General features: G+C 40.2%; 1 protein-coding gene across 1 annotated transcript; it reads left to right on the top strand.

The window, feature by feature from the left end:
* EDNRA (endothelin receptor type A) lies at positions 1-26,909 on the top strand. The gene is made up of 8 exons (XM_060246671.1): positions 1-21; positions 1,256-1,726; positions 11,059-11,186; positions 13,367-13,565; positions 22,300-22,452; positions 23,746-23,879; positions 25,376-25,484; positions 26,691-26,909. Exons 2-8 carry the CDS (start codon positions 1,316-1,318, stop codon positions 26,829-26,831), a joined length of 1,275 nt encoding a protein of 424 aa, XP_060102654.1. The 5' UTR covers positions 1-21; positions 1,256-1,315; the 3' UTR covers positions 26,832-26,909.
* Positions 26,910-27,178: the final 269 nt, after the last annotated feature.

Genomic DNA, 27,178 nt, shown 5'->3' with positions numbered 1-27,178 from the left:
CTATGCATGTTCAGTTTTGAAGTAGGTTCCACTAAATTCCATGAGACAACCCCAAGGCAGTACATATATGATTGCAGCTGGGCTGGATTGTGTCCTGAGTTTCCCATCAATTCATTGGCCAACATTATTTATTGTGTGTATTCTGCCTTTCTTCTCCAGAACTCAGTGTCACTACTGATCATGATCCATTTATTGTTGTTACCATTGATCATGCCCTGGGTAAGGCAGGGAAGTCCAGGGACTATCGCCTATAATGGACTGAAGAAAGATGATGCATAAAATAGGAACTGAGTCACTGGATGAATCTAATCTGGATTTTTTGCTTTGAGTCTTTTTGGCATGTAATAGCTGTTCTCTAAGGTGACTAACTCTTACTTCTGAAGAAAATGGTCTTCGACATTTCTAAGGTTTTTTAAAAGTTGCCATTGTTTTAAAGAACAATAGCACTGCTGATCTTCCATGCTCAGAAGGTTTTCACCTCAGTGTGTAGTCCATGTATTTTATGTGTATAATTTTTGTCTTTATATGACGCTAAGCACGCTTCATTGAAAATATTTTACTGAAATCAGTGCCATTTGCTTCCAAATAGTTTGCTTAGCTGTGGATGGATTTAGGGCTAGGGGTTGGAAATATATTTCTGTTACTGATTATAAGCAGACTTTCATGGGAGTGTTGCGTTGATTTTACTGGAACATATTTCTAAATGTTCTACCCTTGAGTTTGTAGCATTGCATTGTGATTACACATCAAGGTTCGAATCACAGTTTCTATGGAATTAATGGAGATTTTAAATGTGTGTATATGTCTATGTATGTATCTATAGATCATTTAATGAATAAAAAATAATAATGCTACAATTTAAAAACAAAGTTAGAGTCCAGTGGCACATTTAAGACCAACAAAGTTTTATTCAATATATGAGCATTCATGTGCATGCACACTCCTTGAGATATAATGAAGTAGAAGAAAATGGTTCAAACTTGCTTATACCTTGAATAAAACTTTGTTGGTCTTAAGGGTGACTCTGGAATCTAACTTTGTTCTCTTGCTTCAGACCAAAACGGCTACCCATTTGGATCTAATTACAATTGTAATTTTATGATTTCTTGAAATCAGTGTCTGAAATATACAAGTAAATCTGTCTAAAATCAAAATATAATTGGTATTCATGAATAAACATACGAAAACTACTTTTAAAAAATGAATTACTGTGCTGATGTTCCATTGTAAATATTTTCATGGTTTCCCTTTGTAGGTGAAATAAATACAACAGACACTATTTAAAGTATTGACTTCTGGTGTTGAAGATTTGAGGATGGAAGCCTTTCCTTTTGGAATTATTTTGGCACTTTTAATACCAGGATTGGTCTTCAGTGATGATCTCAACAGACAATATGCAAATCTGACTGACTCTGGAAACTATTTCACAACTTACTCTGGAATAGAACCTAGATTAGCTTTTGCTACCAGTGAACCCAGTCAGCGGATACAGCAAAACAAAACTATTCTTTGTGAACAGCGTACAAAATTTAATATTGTTTTCAAATATATCAACACAGTACTATCCTGTGCCATTTTTATCATTGGCATGGTTGGAAACGTAACTCTGTTAAGGATTATCTACCAGAACAAATGTATGAGGAACGGCCCCAATGCGCTAATAGCTAGCTTGGCATTAGGAGACCTCATCTATATAATCATCGATATCCCGATTACAACATATAAGGTAAAAAAACCCCCGCAGTGTTTCATTTTATCTTCAGTTCTTTTACAAAATGACAAATGGGTGCTGGGATATAGCTTTGTGATTTTCATCTGTATCAATAAACCGCCCTAAATGCTGAACTCAGAGCTGATTAACATAAATGTGTATGCTATTCTATGTCACATCTCTTAATACATTACAGCTTGAATGTTCCCAATTGAACAAGCAATTTTCCTGCTTTGAAAAAAACCATTCTTTTTAAAGTGACATGAATCTTGGTCCATAGCAATGGATCAGAGAGCCAGTTTAGTGTAGTGGTTAAGAGCATGGGCTCTAATCTGGGAGAATCAGGTTTGATTCCCTACTCCTTCACATGCAGCTGCTGGTGTGACCTTGAGTGCTCTCTCAAGAGCAGTTCTGAAAAGAACTCTCTCAACTGCACCTACCTCACAGCATGTCTGTTGTGGGGAGGGGAAGGGAAAGGAGATTGTAAACTGCTTTAAGACTCCAAATTAAGGGCAGGGTATAAATTCAATCTTTCCTCCTCCGACAGTTGTACACATACAGATGCCAGGTGTAAACTGATGTTCCAGTTATCAAATTATTAATTGTTATGCAAGTTTTGTAGTGTGGAAAGATGTGGATTACTAGACATGTAACAAGGGTAGAATCCATGGCAAAGTTGTTAAGATTATAAAAGATGTGTAATTTTGGGTTATTGTTCCATATTCAGACATTGGCCCAAGAAAGTGTCTGATACACCTGAATCAGATGAAAAAAATATGAGTTGGCATCAATAGCATATTTAATATGTCCATACTCTAAATTTCTGGGTGATTTTTCCTATTGTGTTATTGTGTTTCCTATTGTGTTGAAAAGCATTGGACTGAATATTGCCAGTGCAATCCTGAAAAGAGTTACTCTAAATCCACTGACTTCAAAGGGTGTAATTCTGCTTAGGTTTGCACTGTGCATCAATTACCATAGTGCAGCGGAAGCCATCCAGTTTTACCTTCTGACATTGACTGTTTCAGAAGGTGCAATCACTGTAAAGTGTCTTTAGTCACAAGCTCTGAAACTCACAAATAGACATCTTGAGCTTACTGTTCTTATCACAGATTTGATCCCCTATTTTACATAAAGGTTAAGGTAGTCCCCCTGTGCAAGCACCAGTTGTTTCTGACTCTGGGCTGATGTCACATCATGATGTTTTCATGGCAGACTTTTTACAGGGTGATTTGCCATTGTCTTCCCCAGTCATCTACACTTTACCCCCAGCAAGCTGAGTTCTCATTTTACTGACCTCAGAAGGATGGAAGGCTGAGTCAACTTTGAGCTGGCTATCTGAACCCAGCTTCCGCCAGGATTGAACTCAGGTCATGAGCAGAGAGCTCAGACTGCAGTACTGCAGCTTTACTACACTGTGCCACGGTGCTCTTATATATTTCACATACTACAGTAGATGTCAAAGCAGAAATAAATAAACTTCTGCGTCTTTGCCCTTTTTTAGTAGTTCTGGTACATGGTAGTCAAAGGCTATCAAGTTATTCCATAATTGTGGAGGGATTAGAATTCTAGTATCCTGGGAACCGCTGCTACTCTCATATTGCTGGACTTCTACTGCATTTAGAAAATTGGGGGGCAAACCCTCCAAAAGAGGTCTCCATCCTTCTTTTATTCAATCCAGTCCCACCCTTGCGCTTAATAAGCATAGCATGACACATTTAGGTCTGTGTGTTCAAACTGTCATGCTTTGTTTGCATTCTATAATCAAGGGGTGGCCAAACTTGCTAAACGTAAGAGCCACATAGAACACCAGATGTTCAAGAGCTGCAAGACATGAACATCAGATGTTTGAGAGAAGGAAGGAAGGAAAATAGATGGGGGAAGAGGAGGGAGAGGTGAGAATAAAGCAACTTTAACTTTAAGTGCATTCTCCATGCTGCCTGACAGGGCAGTGGGGGCTTTGAGAGCCATTCAATAAGTGAGAAAGAGCCACATGTAGCTCCTGAGCCACAGTTTGGCCACTCCTGCTATAATCCGCCAACACCTTTAATTTACTTATTTACATGTTAACTATATAATATGTTTGCCGCAAGTGTTGCATAATATTCTTCTTCCAGTTAATAAATATAGGCATGCCAAAGAAAAGACAGCAGAATAGTGCATTAATCCGTTGGATTTGTTTCATGGCTTCTTTTTCAGAGACTTGGCCAAAGAACTATAGTTCCACATGAGGCTAATCAAGTGGCACCATCTTTGTTTTACAAGAACACTTTTTAAAAAGTCAGAAGTGATGTGATGGAAACTCTAATTTATGATGTGTTTATGGTCTAGATTCTGAATGTATTTAATAGGGCTTGGGCCAGGCTTAGTCATTTTGGCTTAGTGAACAAGCTATTAAATTCAAGGCCCACTCTCTATTCCCTACCGCCTTATTAGATCTTGAACTGGAATTACAGCTGATCTCCAGACTACAGAGATCAGCTCCCTTGAAGAAGATAGATGCTTTGGAGGGTGGACTCTATAGCATTGTACTCTACTGAGGTCCCTGGACTCCCCAGACTCCATCCCTAAATGTCCAAGAGTTTCCCATCCCTAAATTTTCAGGAGTTTCCCAACCTCGATCTGGTAATCCTACTCTGCAAGCCCCCACCAGGGGCCAGGAAGGTCCAAGCAACCTTGATGACGCCTCTCTGTATCTGAGATTGTAAGCACATGAGCCTTGATCTTTTTATGTGTAAAAGATGGTACAACTAACTAGTGGCCTCAGGTTCAGTTCACATATGCTTGTACATTGCATAGTTTATCTGTACTTCATTATTGTATGCTTGATTACTGGTAGCTGAATGCATCAGTCAGCGCCACTGAAAAGCACTGTGTTTTTCAGGGTTAAAACTCTCTCTTGTCCCATTCACACATACAAGTTATTTCAATGTGGCTTTCATTAAGTGCGGAATGTGAATGTATAAATCAACCTTTAATAATTGCTGTTTATAGGAAACAGATTGCAGTTTGTTATGAAGTACAAACAGATGTCCAACAAAAGAAAGAATTATATGAGTCTGAATCTATGACATATATCTGGTCTTCTATTGGTCTTGTGTATTTGACTGCTTGAGTAATGTCTTTTGAAACTCAGAAAACAGCAAAATGTATAGAAGGGGAAAATCATAGGAAGGATATGTTAATTTAGATAGTTTATAGCAAATATATTTTTAAAAATGAAATACTACTTTTCAATTACGGCCAGTTCAAGCACAAAATCACAAAGTGTGACTGACTTATTTCGGCCATGTCATGTGGAAGAAATCACTAGAAAAAGCAATTATGCTTGGATGAGTTAGCCGCAAAAGGGAAGCAGTCTGCCAAAGAAACATGGTGGCTTGACACCATAAAAATCCACACCAGCCTGAGCATGGAATAACTCAAATCAGAAAACATGGAGAGAGCTGGCCCATGGAATCCCCAGGAGTCGAACACAACTGAATGGTTAACAACAACAACAATAAGCACTCCATGCATTGTCCTTGAAACTCTTGCTTATATCATTCCCCTCACACAGGAAGAAGATACACGAAATGAAAGGGGAAAGAGCAACTCAGTGGGATCCAGGCAGTGGTGGTGCTTGCTTTCTGGGATTATAACTGATCTCCAGAATATAGAGATTAGCTCCACTGGATAAAGTGCTTGCATTGGAGGGTATTATACCCTACTGAAGCCCTTTCTCTTGCCAAACCTCACCCTCCCCGGGCTCTCAAATCTCCTGGGATTTTCGAACCTGATATTGGCAACCCTGTTTACTCACAGACTCAACCAGCTCTTAGGTCAGGCACACACAGTGCTCATTCTAGAAGAAGCCAGGTTGATTGTCTGCCACATGTGCAGCCACTGCCTTCCCATCATTTCTGCCCTCTTTTTCAAATGTGAGTTGCTGGTCCACTCTTGCCTTTTCAGGAGGCAAGAGACATAAGATGTGCCTACACAACACAGAAGGAAGTTCTGCTTCGTCTTGTTCAGCTCTACTAAAAGGAGTAAAAATGACAGAGATAGGGAACTTCTTGGGGGTCTTTATCGTATCCCCAGAATCCTGGGAGAATTGCCTGGTCAGAACTAAATTACTGCTCTAACAACTCCCCAGTTTTATTAGCAACTGTCCATGTGCCTTACCAGTTAAGCATACTGGGCAAACCCATTGCACCACTAATACAGCAATGCTCTGAGAAATAATGCATTTTGCCATGGAACAAGTCCATTTTAATCTATTGGAACAGTTTGCAGAATTCTCTTGTGGTATTATCTTAAAACTGTTCTTCCTCACAATTCTTTTCTCTTACCCTAATAGATCAATTTATAGATTGCTGGTTTTTTGCTCAGCCTTTTTCAAACATGGATTCAGTTTAACAGATTGAAGTTCTTGCATTGTATAAGTTTTAGCTTTGTTTTGAATAAGATCTGTGTTACATCTCGGACAAACTTTGTGCCACGTGGATTCCTCTGCAGTCCAGAGGAGCTACTTTTATTGTATGGAACCACTTCTCAATCACTCGTCACTTTTTCTGCCTGTCCATGTGTAAGATGGAGAATGTGTGTATGTGCACGCATAAATGTTCAGGTCTTAATTTTTCAGCTCTTGGTAATATTTATAAGATGAAACTCAAAAGGAATCTTAGAGGGATTTGGAGGAATCTCCTCAGCTTCTTTTTGGAATATATCACATGGAGTAAGATCCAGTTTGGGTTGGATCCTTCTACATGTAATTTATTCTCAAAAAGAAAGTGAGATTTTCGAAGTCAGGGAAATATTAGGAGGGGCAGAGATTAAATCTTCCCCCTGTGTCCTTTCTGGATTGCAGCTGGTCTTCTGGGCCACTTTTAACACTGGGAGGAAGGGGGAAAGACAGGCACTCATATCGCATCTGGGCTAAAAGTCTCAGGAGAGGGAGAGCATGGCCACGCCTAGTGAGGAAACAGTGTGGGGCAAAGCTCTTTCCTCTTGCCAGTACTGATTTTTATTGGTTTAGTGGGCATGCACCTGCTGATGTGACTTTTGAGTCAGTCACAAGTTCTCACAGTGCTGTTCCTCTCAAGAGCAATTTCTGTTAGAACTCTCTCAGCCCCACCTACCTCACAGCATGTCTGTTGTGGGAAGAAGGGAAAGAAGATTGTAAATCATTCTGAGACTCCTTCAGGTAGAGAAGGAAAAGGAAAGGAAAGGTCCCCCTTGCAACCACCTGTTGTTTCCGACTCTGGGGTGACATACTGGCCTCAGAAGGATGGAAGGCTGAGTCAACCTTGGGCCGGCTACCTGAATCCAGCTTCCGCCAGAATCGAACTCAGGTCGTGAGCAGAGAGTTCAGACTGCAGTACTGCTGCTTTGCCACTCTGCGCCATGGGGCTGCTGTCAGGTAGAGAAGAGCAGGGTATAAATCCAATATCTTCTTCATCCACCAATGCTTTCCAGTCGCTTTGAAGCTAAATTACACATGGGGTATCTGATCATAGGTTGTGTGTGTGTGTATAAACAAAGTATTAAAAAGAAAATATTTCTTCCCAATGCCCCTTCATTACATTAAATTTTGAGGGGGATAGGGTTGCCAGCCTCCATGTGGGGCCTGGAGATCTCCTGATTGTACAACTGAACTCCAGCTGGCAGAGATCAGCTCCCCCTGGAGAAAATGTGTTTGAAGGGGTTTTGAAGGGTAGATTCCATGGCACTGTACCATGCTGAGGCCCCTCCCCTCCCTAAACCCCGCCCTCTCCAGGAATTTTCCAACACACACCTGGTAACCCTAGAGGGGGACTTTGGGAGGTGGATGATATTTATTTCTGATGGAGTACACTTATATCCATCCATTTCAAACTTCATAACTAGTCTGTTTTTAGCTGCATTTGATTTTTTAACTTCGTTCTTACAATCTGAAAAAATACTGAAAACAGTATGCAAAAACAGTTATTGGAATGTCAGTGTACTGTGCTATTTTGTTGAAGGAGAGCAGCGCAGCTTGAAAGGAAGAGAACCTGGGCAGAACTGTGTGCCCAATTTAAAAACCACACAATCATGCAGCTTATACAATAAAAAATAATACGAGAGGCATGAAATGTTAAAAAATGCTTTGCCTACTTTGTAGTAGAATAAGGCAAAACTTCAAATAACTTTGAATAACTATGAGTCTTGTGGCATCTTAAAGACAAATTAATTTATTCAGGGCTTATTTGAATAACTATGAGTCTTGTGGCATCTTAAAGACAAATTAATTTATTCAGGGCTTTTTCTACAAAAAGCAGGATCTCATTTACATATTAGGTCCCACCCCTGACATCACCATTGTTTCACATAGGGCTTTTTTGTAGGAAAAGCCCAGCAGGAGCTCATTTACATATTAGGCCACACCCCCTGACACCAAGCCAGCTCGAACTGTGTTTTTGTGCGTTCCTACTAAAAAAAAAGCCCTGAGGCATAAGACTCAAGGCTGTTGCACATTAGTGCATCTCCCTCTCTGGAGAGTGTTTTTATCCATTTGGCATCTCTTTCTAAGTTCATGCAGGGCTTTTTTTGTAGCAGGAACTCCTTTGCATTTTAGACCATACCCCCTGGTGTAGCCAATCCTCCTGGAGTTTACAGTAGACCCTGTAAGCTCTTGGGGGATTGTCTACTTCAGGGGTGTGTGGCATAATATGTGAAGGAATTCCTGCTGCAAAAAAAGCCCTGTTCACAGTGTTCTGCCCAGTGCTATTCAGCTTCAAAAAAGATATCTAAGGGGGAAACATGATAGTGATTTTTAAAATTATGCATGGGGTGGAGAAGGTGGATAGAGGGTTTTCTCCCTCTTGTGAAACTAAAACTTGGGCACCCAGTGAAGTTGATGGGCAATAGATTCAGGATGAACAAAAGGAAATACTTCTATACTCAGCAAGTGATTAATTGGTGTAATACACTGCCAGTGGATGTAGTGATGGCCACAGTCATATATCTTTAAGAGGGGATCAGAGGGATTCATGGGGGATAGGTCCATTAGTGGCTACTTGCCATGGTGACTAAAGGCAAGCAGAGATATAATGGACTTTTCCCTATTGAACTCAATGACACTTACTTCAACTGACAGTATTTTGAAAGCGAATTTATGAAGTGGGTACATACAGTCCTTAGGAATGCTTAAAGTAGTTCCCCTGACTATGATCTGAGATGTTGACATCAGAGAACCAAACATCATTGTGAATTATCTTTTTTGGGTTCTCACAGTGTACTTTTTTTTTAAAAAATGGTGTGCTTTATAGATTGTAGAAAACATTTTTTATGCCGTAGTAAGTACATGAATGACGCTTGAAAGGACTATAAGTAACAAGCAGAATATAGACTTACTAGTGACATTTAAAAATCATATAAATGGAATGTTCTGAGCCCTTCTGCCTTGTTTATTACTACTCCAGTGTTAGGATGAAAAACCATGTTTATAAAAGAAGAAGTCTTCAAGAATGTGTGGCTGTATGGTCAGTTTTCCTGAATTCCAGAAGCAGAACCTTGAAATAGAAAAAGTTTCTGATTCCAACATAAGAATGTGTGGTCAGAATTCTGCTGTGCCAGGCATTATTTAGATTGTCTGGAAAGATCTGGCTATAAAACAGTTGTGTGGCTTTAGTGTACTTATCAGAAACCCAATCTTGTTTGTGAAGTTTTAGAATTAAAGACTTGACCCCAGAGGACTGTATGTTTGGCCACTGTCGCCCTGTTCCACCTCCTCATGTCTTTCTTGTATTCCATCTGGCCTCTCACCTAATTTGGAAGCCTTGTGTAAATTCTTATCTTCCTATGGAAAGTATGTATGCTGGGACCTAGGATGTCTGTGACTATGCAGGTTGTGGGCCTGCTACAGGGATTTGATCATTAATCTGATTTCTCTCAAACCTGCTGTAATATAATACCCAGTTCTAATCCAATACAAATTTCATATCATGATTACAAGTCAAAGTCAAATGTCACCACTGTACAAGTGGAAAAGAAATCGGGATACTAGAATATGGTTCCAGTCAGCTCTCCTGCTGGCAAAAAGGGTCTTATCCAATGAAAATGTCTGTGCTGGGGATTATGGAACCTGAAATTGCAAAAATCATGTGAGGTGGGAGCCATACTAAAAAAGGGGAATTGGGTGAGTTTGAGTGAAAAGAACCTGTCTGGATCCAGTTTAGAGTTGCCAAGTCCAATTCAAGAAATATCTGGAGGCTTTGGGGGTGGAGCAAGGAACAGGGTTGTGACAAGCATAATTGAACTCCAAAGGAAGTTCTGACCATCACATTTAAAGGGACTGCACACCTTTTAAATACCTTTCCTCCAATGGAAATAATGAAGGATCGGGGCACCTTCTTTTGGGGCTCATAGAATTGGACCTCCTGGCCAATCTTTTTGAAATTTGGAGGTCTTTTGAGGAGAGCTATTGTTTGCTATGCTGCAAATTTGGTGCCTCTACCTCAAAAAACAACCCCCCTAGAAACCCAAATACTTGCAGATCAATTTTTGATTATACTCTGCTTTCTGATTTCCCACCCTGCTTTCTGATTACTCTGAAGTGGGGGAGAGGGCCTCCAAACTGGGGGATCTACTGCCCCAACTTGGGGACTGGCAACCCGGTTTCTGGAAGCTGGCTGCCTGCTTCTCAGATGGAATGAGCCCAAGCAGCCACTGCTGAGCTGGCTGCCCAAGGCCTGGATGGGGCAATTGTGAGTGGCAGCTGCTGTGAGTTCTGGACAGGATGTGTGGGAGTAGTGGGAGGCTGTTCTTTTTTTTCTTTCCTTCCTTCCCTTGGTGAGCTGTGGACAGTCAGGGCCCCACCTAGGGCAGCTGCCTCTGTTGCCCATTGTCCAAGACTACTCCTGGGTGTAGCCAAAGATTTATGGTTGCACAAGGGTTGAAATAAAATCCACACTGGGGTTTGAGCAGAGAGGTGCCATTTCCTGACTAATCTCAGAATTGCTGCATATTGTTAAGGCACAGAACTGCCATTTGCCTTATGCCATAGCACTGGTGCTTAAGATCATGTAGTAAAGTAGTTTTTAAAATCACACTCAGAAGCAGCCACCTTGGAAGATAACTTATGTGTCATATTCTGACATCATCCCACAAAGAAGTACTCTGGCACATGGGGTGATGCATCAGCTTGCCATAGGTTGAGTCATGGCTTCACAGAACGCAAATATGGGTAATTCCTTTATCTTCACTGAAACATTCTGTGTTTAGACATGCCACTGGGAAAGAGAGTTTGATCTGGATGATGTTTAATTGATTGGGATGTAACCTGAAAACAAATTTGGCTATGTTCTGCATTTAACATTTCTACTTTTCTTTCTTCCATCCTTTAGCTTCATGCTGAAAGCTGGCCCTTTCCAAACACGACTTTTGGGTATTTTCTTTGCAAATTTGTTCCTTTTATACAAAAGGCATCTGTAGGAATCACAGTCCTTAATCTCTGTGCCTTAAGCGTAGACAGGTAAGAATTTATTATATTCTGTGAATACTTTTCCCCCCTGGAACAAGAATAGTGAATACAAAAAGGACACTGATTTGCTTTAAAGTAAGACAGATAATACAAGTTTTTATGCATGTGTTCAGAAAGCTATATAACTGGCAACTAATTAAAAAAAAACCTTTTGCATAATGTAATACCTTTATTCTGTATTGTTTTAATCTATATTGATTGGTTTCTCGGTGGACTGTGGACAAAAACACTACGTTGAACATTTTGGATGTTTGTTTTTTCTTCTATGTTTTCTGGGATTAAAAAAGGGTATTGTAGGTATAGTTAATTCACTTTCTAAGTTCAAAGGCACAGTGCCTGCCTGTCGTTTCTGGGACAGCAGGCAAAGAAGTTCTTTTCAGTTATTTAGCGATAAACTGTTCTGCTTTCCAAATGCTTCTGGATTAAGGAAATGATTCAGACTGAGTAACAGCCTGACATACCTCCCAGGCCTGCAAGCAATTGGAGACTGCTTTAGATGGGCAGAAGATATTTCTTCGTCAGAATGGAATGGGATAGGCAGACCCATCCATTTGTGGAGGAGAGGCCCATTTGCTAAATGAATGGCTACTCAGAAGTTGCCAAAATAATTTTATAAGGCTGTAGAGTACATCAGTCAAACCCGTTCATTTTTATAGAAGGAAAATTTATTGGAAAACAGTATAGTCTTGGGTCATAGTGGTGTCAAGTTGCTCCCACACTATTGTTATAACTGTAAATGGTACACAAGTCTCAATCTAAGCAGTATATGATTATGAAGATGATGCATGGTTTTTTTTCGCTCTTGAGGCACAGCTTTTGTATCCCAGACAGTGGGAACAGAGGTGCCACATTTCATGAACGTGAGATCTGACTTATTATTGCCCATATTGATTACTGTCTTGTAGATTCTACAAAAGTATGAGCTAGTCCTCTTTAAATTAGTCAGTTGCTAAGGGAGATTAAAAGCTCTTCTAGACGCAGTTTAACCCCAGCTTTTTATATAATGAAATAATTGTACTAAACCTTTCTCTCCTTCAATCATGTCTTCAGTGATGCGGAGACTGTATCAGCACATCATCATATCAGAGAGACCCAAGCTTGATGTGACAGTGATCCACAGGCCTGACCTTTTAGAGGTGAACATTTTAGAGGTGAACTCAGGCAATTTAAAAATGCTATGAGACATCAACACTGATGGGACAAGCAGTGTAGCGTGACCAGGCAATTTTGTTGCTCCTTGCACCTATTCAAGTGCCAAAATAGTCCTTTTTTGGCACTTGAAAAGGTGGTGGTGGGGAAAGAGATTGGCTAGTCTTGCTGCTCTGTGGTCTCAGTCAGGATTGGAATCGCATGCCATTTTTAAATTTCTTTCACCTCTAAAATGGTAGTAGCATCCATGGATTGGACCCATGAACACCATAACATCTAGTTTGGCCCAGAGGTTGACTCAACAGAGACCTAGGGGAACTGCAGCTTAGTTTGGAAGTCTGTCCTTACTGACCTTATATGTTGTTGTATTTCTGTTGGTGTGTTTGATGTTCACAAAGAAATTAATGCTAAGAAAAAAAGCAGGCATTTTAGTTTAGAAAGAATGACTGAGCCAAGATAAGTAGCACCCTGTATAGATTTATTTTCTGAACAATGGGAAAACTCACCAATTTTATGACTCCTTAAGAACCTGAAAACAATAATATGGTTAAAATACCATCAGAGGAGATCAGAGGCCAGTGAATGCATTACAGTTTTTTAAAACTTGTAAACTGACAATATTTGTATGTATAAATATTCCTTTCTGGCCATGTTTATCACACAGATACATGGGACAGAAGATCAATATTAGCTGAAGGTTGCAGCTAAGTACATGGAGTTGCAACTGATGTTTGTTGCTGCGTAGCGTTTGAACAGGTCCTGATTCATGTGGTGTTTTTCATTCTGTTGTCTTGGTTGTCATGGTTGGCCACTATATATCCTGAATGAGCACTATTGGATGCATTCAGACAACGCTATCATCAGTCATCTGAGTCTAGGCATTATTGCAGTCTGATGGTCAAGTACAATTCATATGTTGTGAAGAATCTTGAAATGTGCATATCATGTTAACCTGTCCTCAAACGCTCTAACTTCTGGTAATGTATGGAGGCTTGGGATTTCATGTTTCTGTGCTTATGCAGGTACCGAGCAGTTGCTTCTTGGAGTCGTGTTCAGGGAATTGGCGTCCCCTTGATCACTGCTATTGAAATCATTGTCATTTGGATCCTTTCCTTTTTCCTGGCTATCCCAGAAGCACTTAGCTTTACTACCGTGTCTTTTGAGTACAGAGGAAAATTCTATGTTGCCTGCATGCTGAAGCCTACTAACACATTTTTGGAGGTATGTATCAAAATACAGCAATAGTCATTATTTTTTCTTTAGCAGAGGGCCTGTTGGGAGGGGGGTGGAATTAAGTGGAAGGTCATTGAGTTGGAAAAGAAATGGAAATCCATTTGGGGAATGGAATGTGGTAATGAGTCAGTTCAACATCTAGGATGCCCATTTATCAGTGAATGCGGGAGGGAATGCTGTGAAGGCTCAACACATTTAGAAAAAAATCCAAATTGTTTTCTGTTTATAAAACTACCAGCATTTAGAAAAAAATCCAGACTGTTTTCTTTATGTTTTATAAAACATTTTTGAAAGCTCTGTAAATGATAAAGCTATACATATGGACCCATTTCTGATTAAGTTTGGACAATAGGAGTGTGCTGTGGATGCCGGCATCCCAACTTGCCCCCATGTATACACTTAATTCCTTCTTGAACTTCTTGTCTCACAGTAACTATAGTTTGCTATGATATCTAAACTGAATAAATATCCTTACTGCTTATCATAGTTAGCTTCTAAACCAGAATTAGAAACACATTTCAAATTCTGGTTTCTCTTTATAATTTGGAGGCAAACTGTGGTTAATAGTAACTATAGTTTTTCCCCGAGCTTTTCTTGTATCAGGGCTCTTATTATAGGGCCTACTGTAAGCTCTTGGAGTTAGGGTTGCCAAGTCCAATTCAAGAAATATCTGGGGACTTTGGGGCTGGAGCCAGGAGCAAGGTTGTGACAAGCATAATTGAACTCCAAAGGGAGTTCTGGCCATCACATTTAAAGGGACCACACATCTTTTAAATGCCTTCTCTCCATTGGAAATAACGAAGGATAGGGGCATCTTCTTTGGGGACTCATAGAATTGGACCTCCTGGGCCAATCCTTTTGAAACTTGGAGGGTGTTTTGGGTGGAGACACTGGATACTATGTGGCAAATTTAGTGCCTCTACCTCAAACAATAGGCCCCGCTAGAGCCCAAGATACTAGCAGATCAATTCTCCATTAGACCCTATGGGAATCGGTCTCCATAGGAAATAATGCAGTGCCCAGCAGACATCCCACCCCCGCATTCTGATGACCCCGAAGCGGGGGAGGGCCTCCAAACTGGGGGATCCCCTGCCCCAACCTGGGGATTGGCAACCCTACTTGGAGTATTGGTTACATTGCAGTGTGTGGCCTAATATACAAAGGCGTTCCTGCTACAAAAAAGCTCTGGTTTTTCCAGTTCTGCATCATGGCAAACTGTAGTTACTGTAAACCAAGAGAGTCCACTACTGCAAGGGGAGAAAAGAGTGCATGACATGTCCCCAAAGGATAACGTATGAACTAGATCACTGTTGTGAGCAGGAATTGACTTTTTACATATTTCAGAATGCTGGGAACATAGAGATTTCAGCAGCATATGTGTGCTCTATTCCCTGAAGTCTTAGAAACAGTGCTTTAGGGTGTAGGGGCTTCCAGGCTCAGCATGCGCTAGAAACTTACTGTGCCTTTCTTAGTGATGGGCCAAGCTCCCCTCACTCTATTCCAGTTTTCACTCACTTGATGCGTAAGTGTTCAAAAAACCCAAACTTCTTCATGGTTTTACTTATATAGAAAAGTTAACAAAAAGCTACTGTAAACTCTCCCAACTCCTCCTCCGCAATCTTTGCATCTCTCAATTCATTCCGCTAAATGTACCTGATGGTACATTGATGTTATAGTCTGATCTGCACTTTCTTCAAAAGTAGGGGAAGACTGGGAGGACAAAATGGTCATGGATGACCCATCTCCCACCACACATCCCCAGTGGAGGGCCTGGCAGTGATTGCCATGTGGCTTGCCCATAGAATTGCCAGTTTTGGCTTGGGAAAATCCCAGATATTGAGGGTAGTGCCTGGGAAGGATCAAGTATGTGGAGGGAGATAGTTCAGTAGGGATATTTATTCTACAAGAAAAACTGAAACCCAACAGAATATGCCCTCTGTAGCCACCTCAGGATTTCGATTACTCCTAGACTCTGTTGTCTGCTCTTTGAAGTTGCAGTTTTCTTCTAGGCATTGATCTCTGTACTCTGTCATTCCTGGAGAACTCCAGACTCCACCTTGAGGTTGGTAACTACCAGGACTTTTCTGGTGGCTATATTTGCCAATCCATCCCTATTCATATCCTCCAAGAGCCATATTCTGGATGGAAGGTACGCCTGGGAAAAGTAGCTCTCCAGGGTTCCCCTTATTAGACTCAGCTAGTCGGTGGGCCATGTTCCCTCTAAGCTTCAGAGTCTCATGAGCAAAAACTCTACTTTGTGAGCTACTGGCATTAAAGTGGTAAGCTACTGCATAAATTAGTGTGCTCTGGGGTCATCCTGCCTGAGCTAAGACAAAAATGTGTGAGCTGGAGGCTAAAAATCCGTGCGCTAGCTCATGCTAACTTAGCTTAGAGGGAACACTGGTGGTGGGCTACATTTCCAGGGGTTTCTTTGAACTTAACATACTGCTGTTGTGGCATTTGGAAGGAAGGAAGAGAGAAACTAGGATTTTGCTGCAGTATCGTCATCAGGTGATTTTAGGGAAGAGAAGGGGCTGATGAGGGATCTAGGAGGAAATCATGGGAGAATGAAGGACTGGCTAGCCACAGATAAAGCACAGGACTAAATTCTTAAAAGACTGGCTTATCTTGCCTCTGGGTAAGTAGGAAGAGCTCACATTTTGAGCTCTCCATTCAAACACTGTCAGCAACACTAGTAATATTTTTTTTTATTTACAAATATACATGGAGAGTGTAATGGAGGCAAATGCATTCCTATAGACAGACAGCACCACCACGAACGCTGCATTAAGTCCCCAGAGAGAACTTTGCACCCCTCAAGATGCTTCAGTTTCATCCACCACACAGCTTTCTCTTTTAACTTCATTTAATTCTCACCAATTCAAAGCTGCAACTGCTTTTCTTTCCCAAGCTGCAGTCCCCAGAGTCTGTTTTTGGTTAACAAAGCCAATGTCAGCTAAAAAGCACATGGCACTGCCTTTGGGCCTGCTCATTAATTGTATGAGGAAATCACCTTTCCCATTTTGCTCTAAGAGGGGGGGAAAGACCCTTCTGTCTTCCCAGAAGCAGTTGAAGTATACTTTCACTCAAGAAACCCTTTTCCACCAAGAATTTCCGTTTTTTGGTAATACCCAGATATAAAATGTTATTTTTGTGTAAATAAAAAAAGGATTTTGAAGGGGAGGGGTCATGATAATTTCCAGTAAGTTCATGAGGCATAAAAGGGGAAAGCCTCTTCAGACTTAACTCTTGTGTTTACTACAATAACTGTTATAATAAATCATACTACTCAAATTGTTAGATTAATCCCTGTTTCACTTGTCTTAGAAGCCTTTCATTATTATTTCAAAAAAGCTATTCTTTCAAATATTTGTGCTAGAATGTAAATTCCCAAAGGCCAAGTACTTTAGGGAACATGCTAAAAGGCACGTTTCCTGTGGAAAACTAGTACCATGTGGCTTTGCGTGGCTAACAAAAGGATGTTTATGTCACCTCAAATTACAAAATGAGGTTGATGTGACTTAACAATCACAATTAATCATTTGCAGATATCTTGTTTTAGGTTTTATAACTCTAAAATGGCACTGTGTCAGACAGTAATTGAAATAGTGATCAGGTAGATATTTCTATTTAATCAAGCTTTATTGAAGTTATTTGTCTTTAGCACAAGGTTTGGTTTCAGGGGAAGATGCTAGTTTGTGCTCTTTTATCTGTATGAGGTATACCCTTTTTGTTGAGGCAGTGTAAATCTGCTTCCCCTACCGTGTCAGTTTGCTTCAGACTTCTCTGTCTTTTCTTCTACACTGTCGCTTGTTGATAGTCCTTTCCACTCTGCATTTTTCTTACCTATATAAAGGCAAGTATGGTGTTTTTAGAGGCAAACTTTTATGTCCTGAAGTGGACTGATTGCAATGATGCAGACTATCCTGTGGATTTCCTGGGGGACAGCCACCACATCACAGGAATTTTTTCTCCATCACAATACAGTTTCTCACCCACTACATTGCGATGTCCCAGTGGATAATTAAAAGGAGAAAATTGGATTCTTACATTGTGGTGCCCAAAACTAAACACAGTACTCTAGGTGAGGTCGAACTAGAGCAAAGTGATATTATCACTTCATTTGAGCTGGACACTATACTTCTGTTGATACAGCCCAAAATCACATTTGCATTTTTAGCTACTGCATCACACTGCTAACTCATTCCCTTGCTGCCGACCCTCTGCTAACTATTGTAAGCTGTCTTGAGTTCTACAAGGTAGAAAAGCAGTCAATAAATGTTTTAAATAAATAATAAATAAAAGAACTTTCACTATTCTTTCACAAATATTTCCCTTTATTTCAATGACACCATTTGTGTAAGAGAGACGTGGCAATGAGAAAAGTTTACGTTCCTGCCCCATGCTACAGGATCTGAAGTGCTTTTATCCTGTTGTCTTTCACACAGAGATAACCCATGCCTATAATTATAAAAGGGCTAAAATGGTTTGATTAAGAATAAATCGATGTATAAATCGATAGTGCGGTCTCATTTGGAATACTGTGTACAATTCTGGTCACCGCACCTCAAAAAGGATATTATAGCATTGGAAAAAGTCCAGAAAAGGACAACTAGAATGATTAAAGGTTTGGAACACTTTCGCTATGAAGAAAGGTTAAAATGCTTGCGGCTCTTTAGCTTGGAGAAATGTTGACTGAGGGGTGACATGATAAAGGTTTACAAGATTATGCATGAGATGGAGAAAGTAAAGAAAGAAGTACTTTTCTCCCTTTCTCACAATACAAAAACTCGTGGGCATTCAATGAAATTGCTGAGCAGTAGGGTTAGAACGGATAAAAGGAAGTACTTCTTCACCCAAAGGGTGATTAACATGTAGAATTCACTGCCACAGGAGGTGGTGGCGGCTACAAGCATAGCCAGCTTCAAGAGGGGTTTGGATAAAAATATGGAGCAGAGGTCCATCAGTGGCTATTAGCCACAGCATATTATTGGAACTGTCTGGGGCAGTGATGCTCTGTATTCTTGGTGCTTGGGGGGGAGGGGCAAAGTGGAAGGGCTTCTAGCCCCACTTGTGAACCTCCTGGGGGTTTTTTTGGCCACTGTGTGACAGAGAGTGTTGGACTGGATGGGCCATTGACCTGATCCAACATGGCTTCTCTTATGTTCTTAAGAATAAAACAATGTATACTAAAGCTTTAATCTCATGTTCTGAAACCAGTTTTGCCACTGAAATACATGTAAACAGGATTTCTTACTACCAATTTTTTTGAACAGTAGTGAAAGAGCAACGTGTAATCCTCAGCTGCTAGCATCAGGATGTTCTGGTGTGGGAACAACTGTGATGACATCTGCTAAGAATAAACAACCAAGGGGAAAAGATTATGAGAAAGAAGAATTCCTTCCCAGTGACCAAGAACTGAGAGCTAGGAGGGAACTCTTTCACTTATCATCCTTACATGAGTTGAAAATTGATCTTTAGAAATGGAGAAGAAATATGCTACCATCCTCCAGGCTGCAAATATGGTTACAGGCAGAGGAATAAAATCGTCATGTTGATCACCAGTAGCTCTTCACATGACCTAAGAAAAAGAATGCGATATTAGAGGCAACTACTGCTTCCTGTTACACAGTAAACATACCACGTGAATGGTTACATTCCAGTGGAAGGGTTAAAGCAACTACTGTATCAAAAGTCACTAAAGCAGCAAATTAGATTCCACATCTCCAGACAACATTACAAGTGGCCTCCTGCAAAGCAGTTAATCTTTCTACAGATATGATGACACTTAAGATGCATTCTTCATTTAGTCCTTTTGGAATCAAAACCATTTGACATAGCTTTACAAGGTAACAGATCAGAGGTTTATTGGGGCAGGTTATTAAGACTTCTGTCACCTTGTGATTTTTTTAATAGCCACATATAATATTAGTAGCCACTTGAATCACAGCAATTTGTGTGTGATGAGAGTTGTCATATCTACTGTTAACCGCAGTACCTGGACGAAGGGCCACAACTCCTTTGCCAAAAAAACTGTAAGCTGTTCCAGTGTGTATCAGATTTCTTTTCACTAATTCCTTGTCTTCATAAGATACAAAAGGCATCCTGTAAACGTACTAAGGTCCTCCTCCTGGGGATTCCCCCCCCCCCCCACCTTTAAATCTCTTAGATTACTCCCATCTCTTTTCCTTTCTATTGCTCCTCAGTTTCACTTAGTTATTTGAAGCCAGGCCTGTCTTTCCCTGACCTACTCAAATATCTGCCTGCCTGATTTATGCCCTCAGCCTCCCTGTCTCACCTTATCTCTTCGCATCATTTTCTTGGGGGAATGACCAGGCAGCTGTTCTTTATCATGGCATAGGAGCTTGCTCACAAATAAATCTGCTAGTTGGAATGATGCCCAGTTTGCCTTAAAGGGATTCTACTAGAAGAAACTGATGTAGTGGTTTGAGCGTTGGAGTGGGATCTGAAACTCACTGGTCAGATGGGATTTACCAAGGAAGAGCAGAATGTGTGCCTCAGAAACTCCATCACAAGTTGCCTTAGAGGTGGATAGTTGGAAATACTGCCAAACACTGACAGGCCAGTAAATAAACATAGCTTTGACTTCTTTTTTAGCCTTAATGGTGGTGTGATGAGGAAGTGTGGTGCAAGAGGTAATCCTCAATTAATCCCAGAATCAATAAATAGAGTTGCCAATCCCTGGTTGGAGGCCCTCACTCCCAGTTCAGGGTTATCAGAACTCCATTAATATCCTATGGAGACCAATTCCCATAGAGTATAATGGAGAATTGATCCATGGGTATCTGAGGCTATGGGGGGCTATTTTTTGAGGTAGAGGCACCAATGTTTCAGCATAGCATCTGGTGCCTCCCTTCGAAACACCACCCAAGTTTCAAAAAGATTGGACCAGGGGGTCCAATTCTTTGAGTGCCAAAAGAAGGTACCCGTATCCTTCATTATTCCAAATGGAGGGAAGACATTTAAAAAGCATGCAGTCCCTTTAAATGTGATTGCCAGAACTCCCTTCAGAGTTCAGTCATGCTTGTCACACCCTTGCTGCTGACTCCATCCCCAATATGCCCAGATATTTCTTGAGTCAAACCTGGCAACCTTAACATGCTACCATTGGGAGGACAGTGGCAATGGAATGAATGAGGATTTTCCCATCAAAATATTTTAGTGCCTGCTTCTGCCACCTGGTGGCATACCTAGCCTATTTGGTGTCCAGGGCTGATAAATTTAAAAACTCTCTCTCTCTCTCTGCTGTCAAGTCACAGCTGACTTATAGTGTAGGGCTTTCAAGGCAGGAGATGTTCAGAGGTGGCTTGCTATTACCTGCCTCCATGTCAGCCCTGCTTGGCTTCTGAGCTCTGATGAGATCAGGCTCGGCTGGACCTATCCAGATTTAAGTACCCACAGATGTGTCTGTGTTGAGAATTAGATGTGTTATGTTGGCATTTATATCGCACGCTTAAGTGTGAGTACATGCAGGAATGCTGCCAGGTTGGCACATAGGGATCTCACAGGGATTTTCTTCTGCAACAGATTTTGCAGAGTGGACAAGTGCAGTAGATCTGGGAACTTTGTAGCAGACATTGACGTGGAATTCATTCTCTGGGATCACTGATTCCAAGGACCTAGAAGATTTGCATTGTGGTGCTGAGTCAAACCGATTGCCATTTTCTCCTCTCAGAAAAAGTTCTGTTGGGTGCAGTGTGGTCAGAAGGAAATTGGTGCCTGACTTACAGGGCACTATGGTGTATGTAGTTTCAAGAGTAAGAACTATTTTTAGTTAATTAAAGTGTTTATATGCCCACCTATCTTTGGTGTATATCAGAGCTCATCTCAGGATATTGTCTTTTCCTATGTATTGTGAGGTTCCTTTCCTGGGAGTTTTTTAAAAAAATATTTTCATTGGGGAGGACATTCATATTGTGATTCTAAATGCCAAGGTCTGACCCACTGGCTCCATGCTGGGATGCATATGTCAGATTGGGACTCTTCGTTTACTGTCAGATTAGTGCATGCAGTATTTCATATCCATTTTTCACAGTAGTCCTTACTGCAATCATGTAAAGTAAGCCGGTATTGATATCTCATATTGCATATATAGGAAAGGAAGTTGTGAATGAGTGTCTTGACTAATTGCACCTTGTAGCTTATGTGAGATTTTAATTTGCAACCTCCTGGCTCCCAGGTCAGCCTTTTAGCACTGTGCTGCATGCTGAAAGCTGTGATAATACAGAATAGAAAAATTCTGTTAGTTCTAATATTTAAACTCTTGAAGATTTAATGGCATAGAATGATATGAAGCATATTGTATAGGTGAAGCACATTGTATGGGTGAATTCCAATTTTGTCTCACATTGGGATTTAAGAGTATACATGTATGTATTTTTGACCATCAAGTCATTGCTGACTTATGGTGACCCCATAAGGTTTTCAAGGCAAGAGATGCCATTTGCCATTACCTGTGTCACAGCTCTGATATTCCTTGGAGGTCTCCCATCCAAATATTAGCTAGGACTGACCCTGCTTAGCTTCTGAGATCTGATGACATTGGGCTATAAATATATGAAATTAATTTTAAAATCTTCATGCATTTCTAACACAACTCGAAGAGATGGGTCTATAAATAATGACAAACTAATTTTATTTATTATTTTTGGAGAAAATGGCATTTCACTTAATGATTGTTACCTTTTATTCCTCTCTGAAGTTTTACATCAAAGCAAAGGACTGGTGGCTCTTTGGTTTCTATTTTTGTGTGCCACTTGGATGCACTGCAATCTTTTACTCCTTAATGACCTGTGAAATGCTGAATAGGAAGAACAGAAATTTGAGAATAGCTCTCAACGAACATCTGAAGCAGGTAAGGCTCTCAGCAAACATCTGAAGCAGTTTCCTAAAATACTCAATTTCTGTCTTCCAGGCATTACCTTGAAAACTTTCCAATATAGGTTTTAATAAAATAACTAAAGCAATAGAAAGTAAAGTTAAAGGTGAGTATTAACTCAAAAATCGATTCCGCAGTTGCTGTTGCTCCACCCCTGGGTTTCTGTTTTTGTCAGATTAAGTGATCGATTTCCCACCAGTTGCTGCATGGGTGCAATTTGACCCACAACTTCCTCCAGTCCTTCCTGCACCTTCCCAGTCTTGTTTTTTAGAGATCAGGAAGGCACAGGGAGAATTGGAGAAAGCCACAGGTCAAAATGCACCCGGACAGCAACTGGTGGGGAATCAATTGCTTGATCTGATGAAAACTGAAGCCCAGGGGAAGAGCAACAGTGGCTGCAGAATCAGTAAAAGATATTAAATCAAACTCAGATCAGGAGAATAATTTATAGCGCAAGCAGATAATGCAGACATAGTGTTTTAGATATTAGATGAGGTCGAGGGTTGGATCCAACCAGTTTTTCCACTGGTGAAAAAAAGAGAGGCACCTGTTTATAGCCAATCTGTGAGCCTGCATGGACAAAAGCCACATAAAGGAGGCTATAATAAAGCAGGGAATTGGCTAAGATTGAGCAAAGGAGCTGTCTAGGTCTAAATCTTTATGCCATTTTAAAACTCACATGATAGCTTTTCTCACCCTGATCTCTGGGGACTCCAGTACAAGGATTGGCCAGAGATATATTCTTACCTTTTTGTTTCTAAAAATGTGTTACTTGGTCCCTTCTACTTTACCCAAGTCCAAATAATAATACGTTTCCCATTGTGATGTAGCTATGAGTGTTAACAGCACGAAATATCTCTTTAAGAATTGTTGCATGAACAAGCATCACTTTTCAGGTTCACTTACATGATATATTTCAGCTAGAAAGTTATGTTTTCTGAACAGGGGTTTGGAAATCAAGGTGATATGCATCTGTTGAAACGCATTGACCATTCCAAACCACTACCAAAGCGCTTAAGAAACCCATAGCATTGAGGCAGCCCAGCATCCTGACCGTTTGAGTGGATGAAAGGCAAAATCCCAAATAAAACTTCAAGTGAATTCTAGTGGATTTTGTTTTAATAACTAGGCAAGATCAGGGACTGGCTATCTGGATTTACTTGTGGCCTAAAAAGCCAGTTTCCCCCATACATTTCTTCCTCTGCCACTGTTTTCAACTGAGCAACATTTGACTTGGCTCAAATTCTTGAATGTGCTTTAATCTTTCAGCGACGAGAAGTTGCCAAGACAGTTTTCTGCTTAGTTGTGATTTTTGCCCTTTGCTGGTTTCCTCTCCACTTGAGCCGGCTTCTGAAGAAACTGATGGATAAAGAAATGAACCCCAACAGATGTGAATTTCTCTGGTATGATTTTATTTTTGGTCTTATACAATTTGGGAAGGGCTTGAGGCAGCAATACAAGAAACTACTACACATCAGCGTATACTAAACAGGGAGTGGGCAGGGGGGTTTATGTAGAAAAGGCCCAGAAAGCCACACCCCCTGACATCACTATTGTTTCACACAGGCCAGCAGGAATTCATTTGCATATAAGGCCACACCTCTTGACACTAACCCAGCTGGAACTGCATTCCTGTGCATTCCTGCTCAGAAAAAGCCCTGGGAGTGGATCTTTTAAAACTACTGCTGCTGATTAAATAGATTTGCATGAAAGACACTAGCTGGGGCATCACTGGATTTGGTCCCCAAAACCATATCAGCTTGGCTCTACTTTCTTATTGCTTCTAGCTGAGTAACTGAACTGATTCCTCCTGTTTTCTTGCCCTGCTGATCTGACAATAAGATTTTGGGCCAGTCTTGAAGTGAGGAATCATCTTTAACCTTTAACAGAGGCATCATTTTAGAAGTTTCTTTACGGTGGAGAGCTATCAGTGTAGATGAATATTTGGAAAAAGTTTGGAAGACATCCCAAGCTATCAAGCTTCATGATCTCTCAAAACATCCACACTTTCGCATGCACTAAATAATGCACTTTCAATCCACTTTCAATGCACTTTGCAACTGGATTTTACCGGCAATATCCACTTGCAAACGGTTACTGAAATGGATTGAAACTGCGCTATCTGGCATGTGTGAAAGCAGAGTATATAAAGGAGTTCTTTCTGCATGAGTGGCTTCTGTAGAGGTAGGTTAATGTTAAATGATCCAGCAATATGAGTGAGATCCAGTCATATGGCTCCTGAACATGGAGTTTGGCCCTTCTTAATAAATATTCAGTCACAGCTGGACCTTTAATTCATTTTGTCTTCATTTAATTACTAGGTTCTTTTGCTCTTAACTTTTACATTAAATCTCATCCACTGTTGATTCAGTTGCACAAGAACAAGTATAACTGATCAAAACCAACCATTGGTTAGTCTTGTTCTTTGTGCTTTGAAATGCTACTAATATAATCTCTTTATATGACAACCAAGGAGTGAACTGCCTTGCTTTTTAGCGCTCCACAGCATTAGAGTCTCTTTCTTTCTGAATGTGAGGGTGCACCCCTTGGATTATTTTAAGAATTAACAGTCATGTCCTCCATAATAACATTTTGAAACCCATAAAGCTGTTAAATTTCAAGTGTTTCACAGTGATGTGCTATAAGTCAGCTCCACATGGTGTGCTTTCTTATTTTTAGAACATTCTGTTTGTTTTCCAGGTGCCCCTTAGCTATACCTGTGCTGTCTGTAACTGACAGGCACTTCTGTTCCACATTTTACCTGTGTAATAAATTAACTTTAAGCTTGATGCAGCTGATTCCTTTAATATTCTATATGATTGGAAGAAATAATAATAGGTGGCTGGGGGGCAGGAAGAGTCAAATTTTAATTGGTTGCTTTATTTCTTTTCAACTCTAGCTTTTTGTTGGCATTTGATTATATCAGCATGAATCTAGCGGCCATAAATTCCTGCATAAATCCTATAGCACTGTATTTTGTCAGCAAAAAGTTCAAAAACTGTTTCCAGGTAAGGACTTGTGATGATTTCAATAAGATGCTTGAAAATAAAGCTGTAAAATAGTATTGTAAAGAAGAAAAAGTGAAAGAGTGTCTTGGAGTATTATTTTTTTCTGCCAGCTGATCTGTTAACATATCTCCACATTTTAGTTGGCCAGCCATAATTATCTTCAATGCTGTAAACATTAAACCGTCTTCTGAAGTAAATATTCAATGACATTTGACTGCAATTGAGCTAACTATGCTATTAAACTCCCTTTTAGCTGTGAGAAAAGAAGGGCATGAAAGGAAATTTCATTAAACAAGGAGGGACATGTTATAGGATTTTATTTAGCACTGTGAGAAACAGATGCAGTAGTAAATGGAAAAAAGAAATGTGAGGCATGCTTTGAACCGAAGAGATCTGTGTCCTAAGAAATCTGTGATTACTACAGTCTGCTAGAGGATTTAATAATGAGTTTCCTGAGTAATCTGTAGCTTTACCTTCAGTTCTGTAATCAAGCAAAATGAGATAAGAATCTGAGATTTTTCATTCCATACTATAAATCAGGATAAGTTGCATTTTATTTCAAAAACTAGAACTACAACTTTGGGCATGTTCAGTCTGGAAAAACAGGAGCTTTAGGGGGGGATATGATTACTCTTTTAAGTATCTGAAGGGCTGTCATTTAGACAAGTGTACAGCGATGTTTCATTTGGTAATGGAGGATAGGACTCATAATAATGGATTTAAATTACAGGTGAGAAGATATTGGTGGAATATTAGGAAAAACCTCTTGACAAAAAGGGCAGTTCAATGGTGGAATTAGTTGCCAAGGGATGTTGTGGGTTCACCCTCTTTGGAGGTGTTTAATTGGAGATTGGACAATCATTTGTCCAGGATACTTTAGGGCATTCTGCATGGTGTAGATAGGTTGGATTGTATGATCATTAGGCCCCATTAGTTCTACAATTCTATGATTTCAGTGGCCTAATTTCACAGGATTACCCTATTAGCCTGGACATATTTATATTAAACTAAATATGTTCATTGAGTTAGGACTCATGATTCAGGCCCCCAACTTGGTTCCACTCCTTCTGATATCAATAAAATATGCTTAAATCTGATATTGTCGTGTTCTGTTGTACTCACTGACTCTGGAGAGTTCTGTTCTCCAATGAAGACAGGAAACGATCCTTCATGATTAATATTATTTGGAAAAATTTCTCTTGCCAGTCATGCCTCTGCTGTTTGTGCTACCAGAATGGATGCCAAACAACATCTGTTTTGATGAATGGAACAAGTGTTCAATGGAAGAACAATGAATTGAACAATCACAACACAGAACGGAGCATCCACAAGGACAGCTTAAATTGAGGCTTAACAGAAACTGCGTTACACAGTCTGAGGAGATGCAATGAAACTTTTTGACCAAGATATTTTCTGAAACTCAAAATATTTCAAACAGAAATATTTGATTTTTTTGGCGCTTAATTCCAAAGATGGCCAAATAGACTGACCATACCTTGGTGGAGTTCTGTACAGATTTCCAAATGCAAGTTAATGACTTCTTGGTGATAATAAGAAGAATCCATACAGTTGTCCGCTGAGTGTTTGCCAACTGCAGATGGAACTATTTAATACATATGGTGTTTATGGTGTCTTTTTAGAAATTTGATGGTAAGTCAGTATTTGTAATGGTGAGTTTTCAAAAATTAAGACTT

This window comes from Heteronotia binoei, chromosome 9 (assembly GCF_032191835.1).
Source record: "Heteronotia binoei isolate CCM8104 ecotype False Entrance Well chromosome 9, APGP_CSIRO_Hbin_v1, whole genome shotgun sequence".
NCBI lineage: Eukaryota > Metazoa > Chordata > Lepidosauria > Squamata > Gekkonidae > Heteronotia > Heteronotia binoei.
This window is presented reverse-complemented; position numbering and strand designations above follow the sequence as displayed.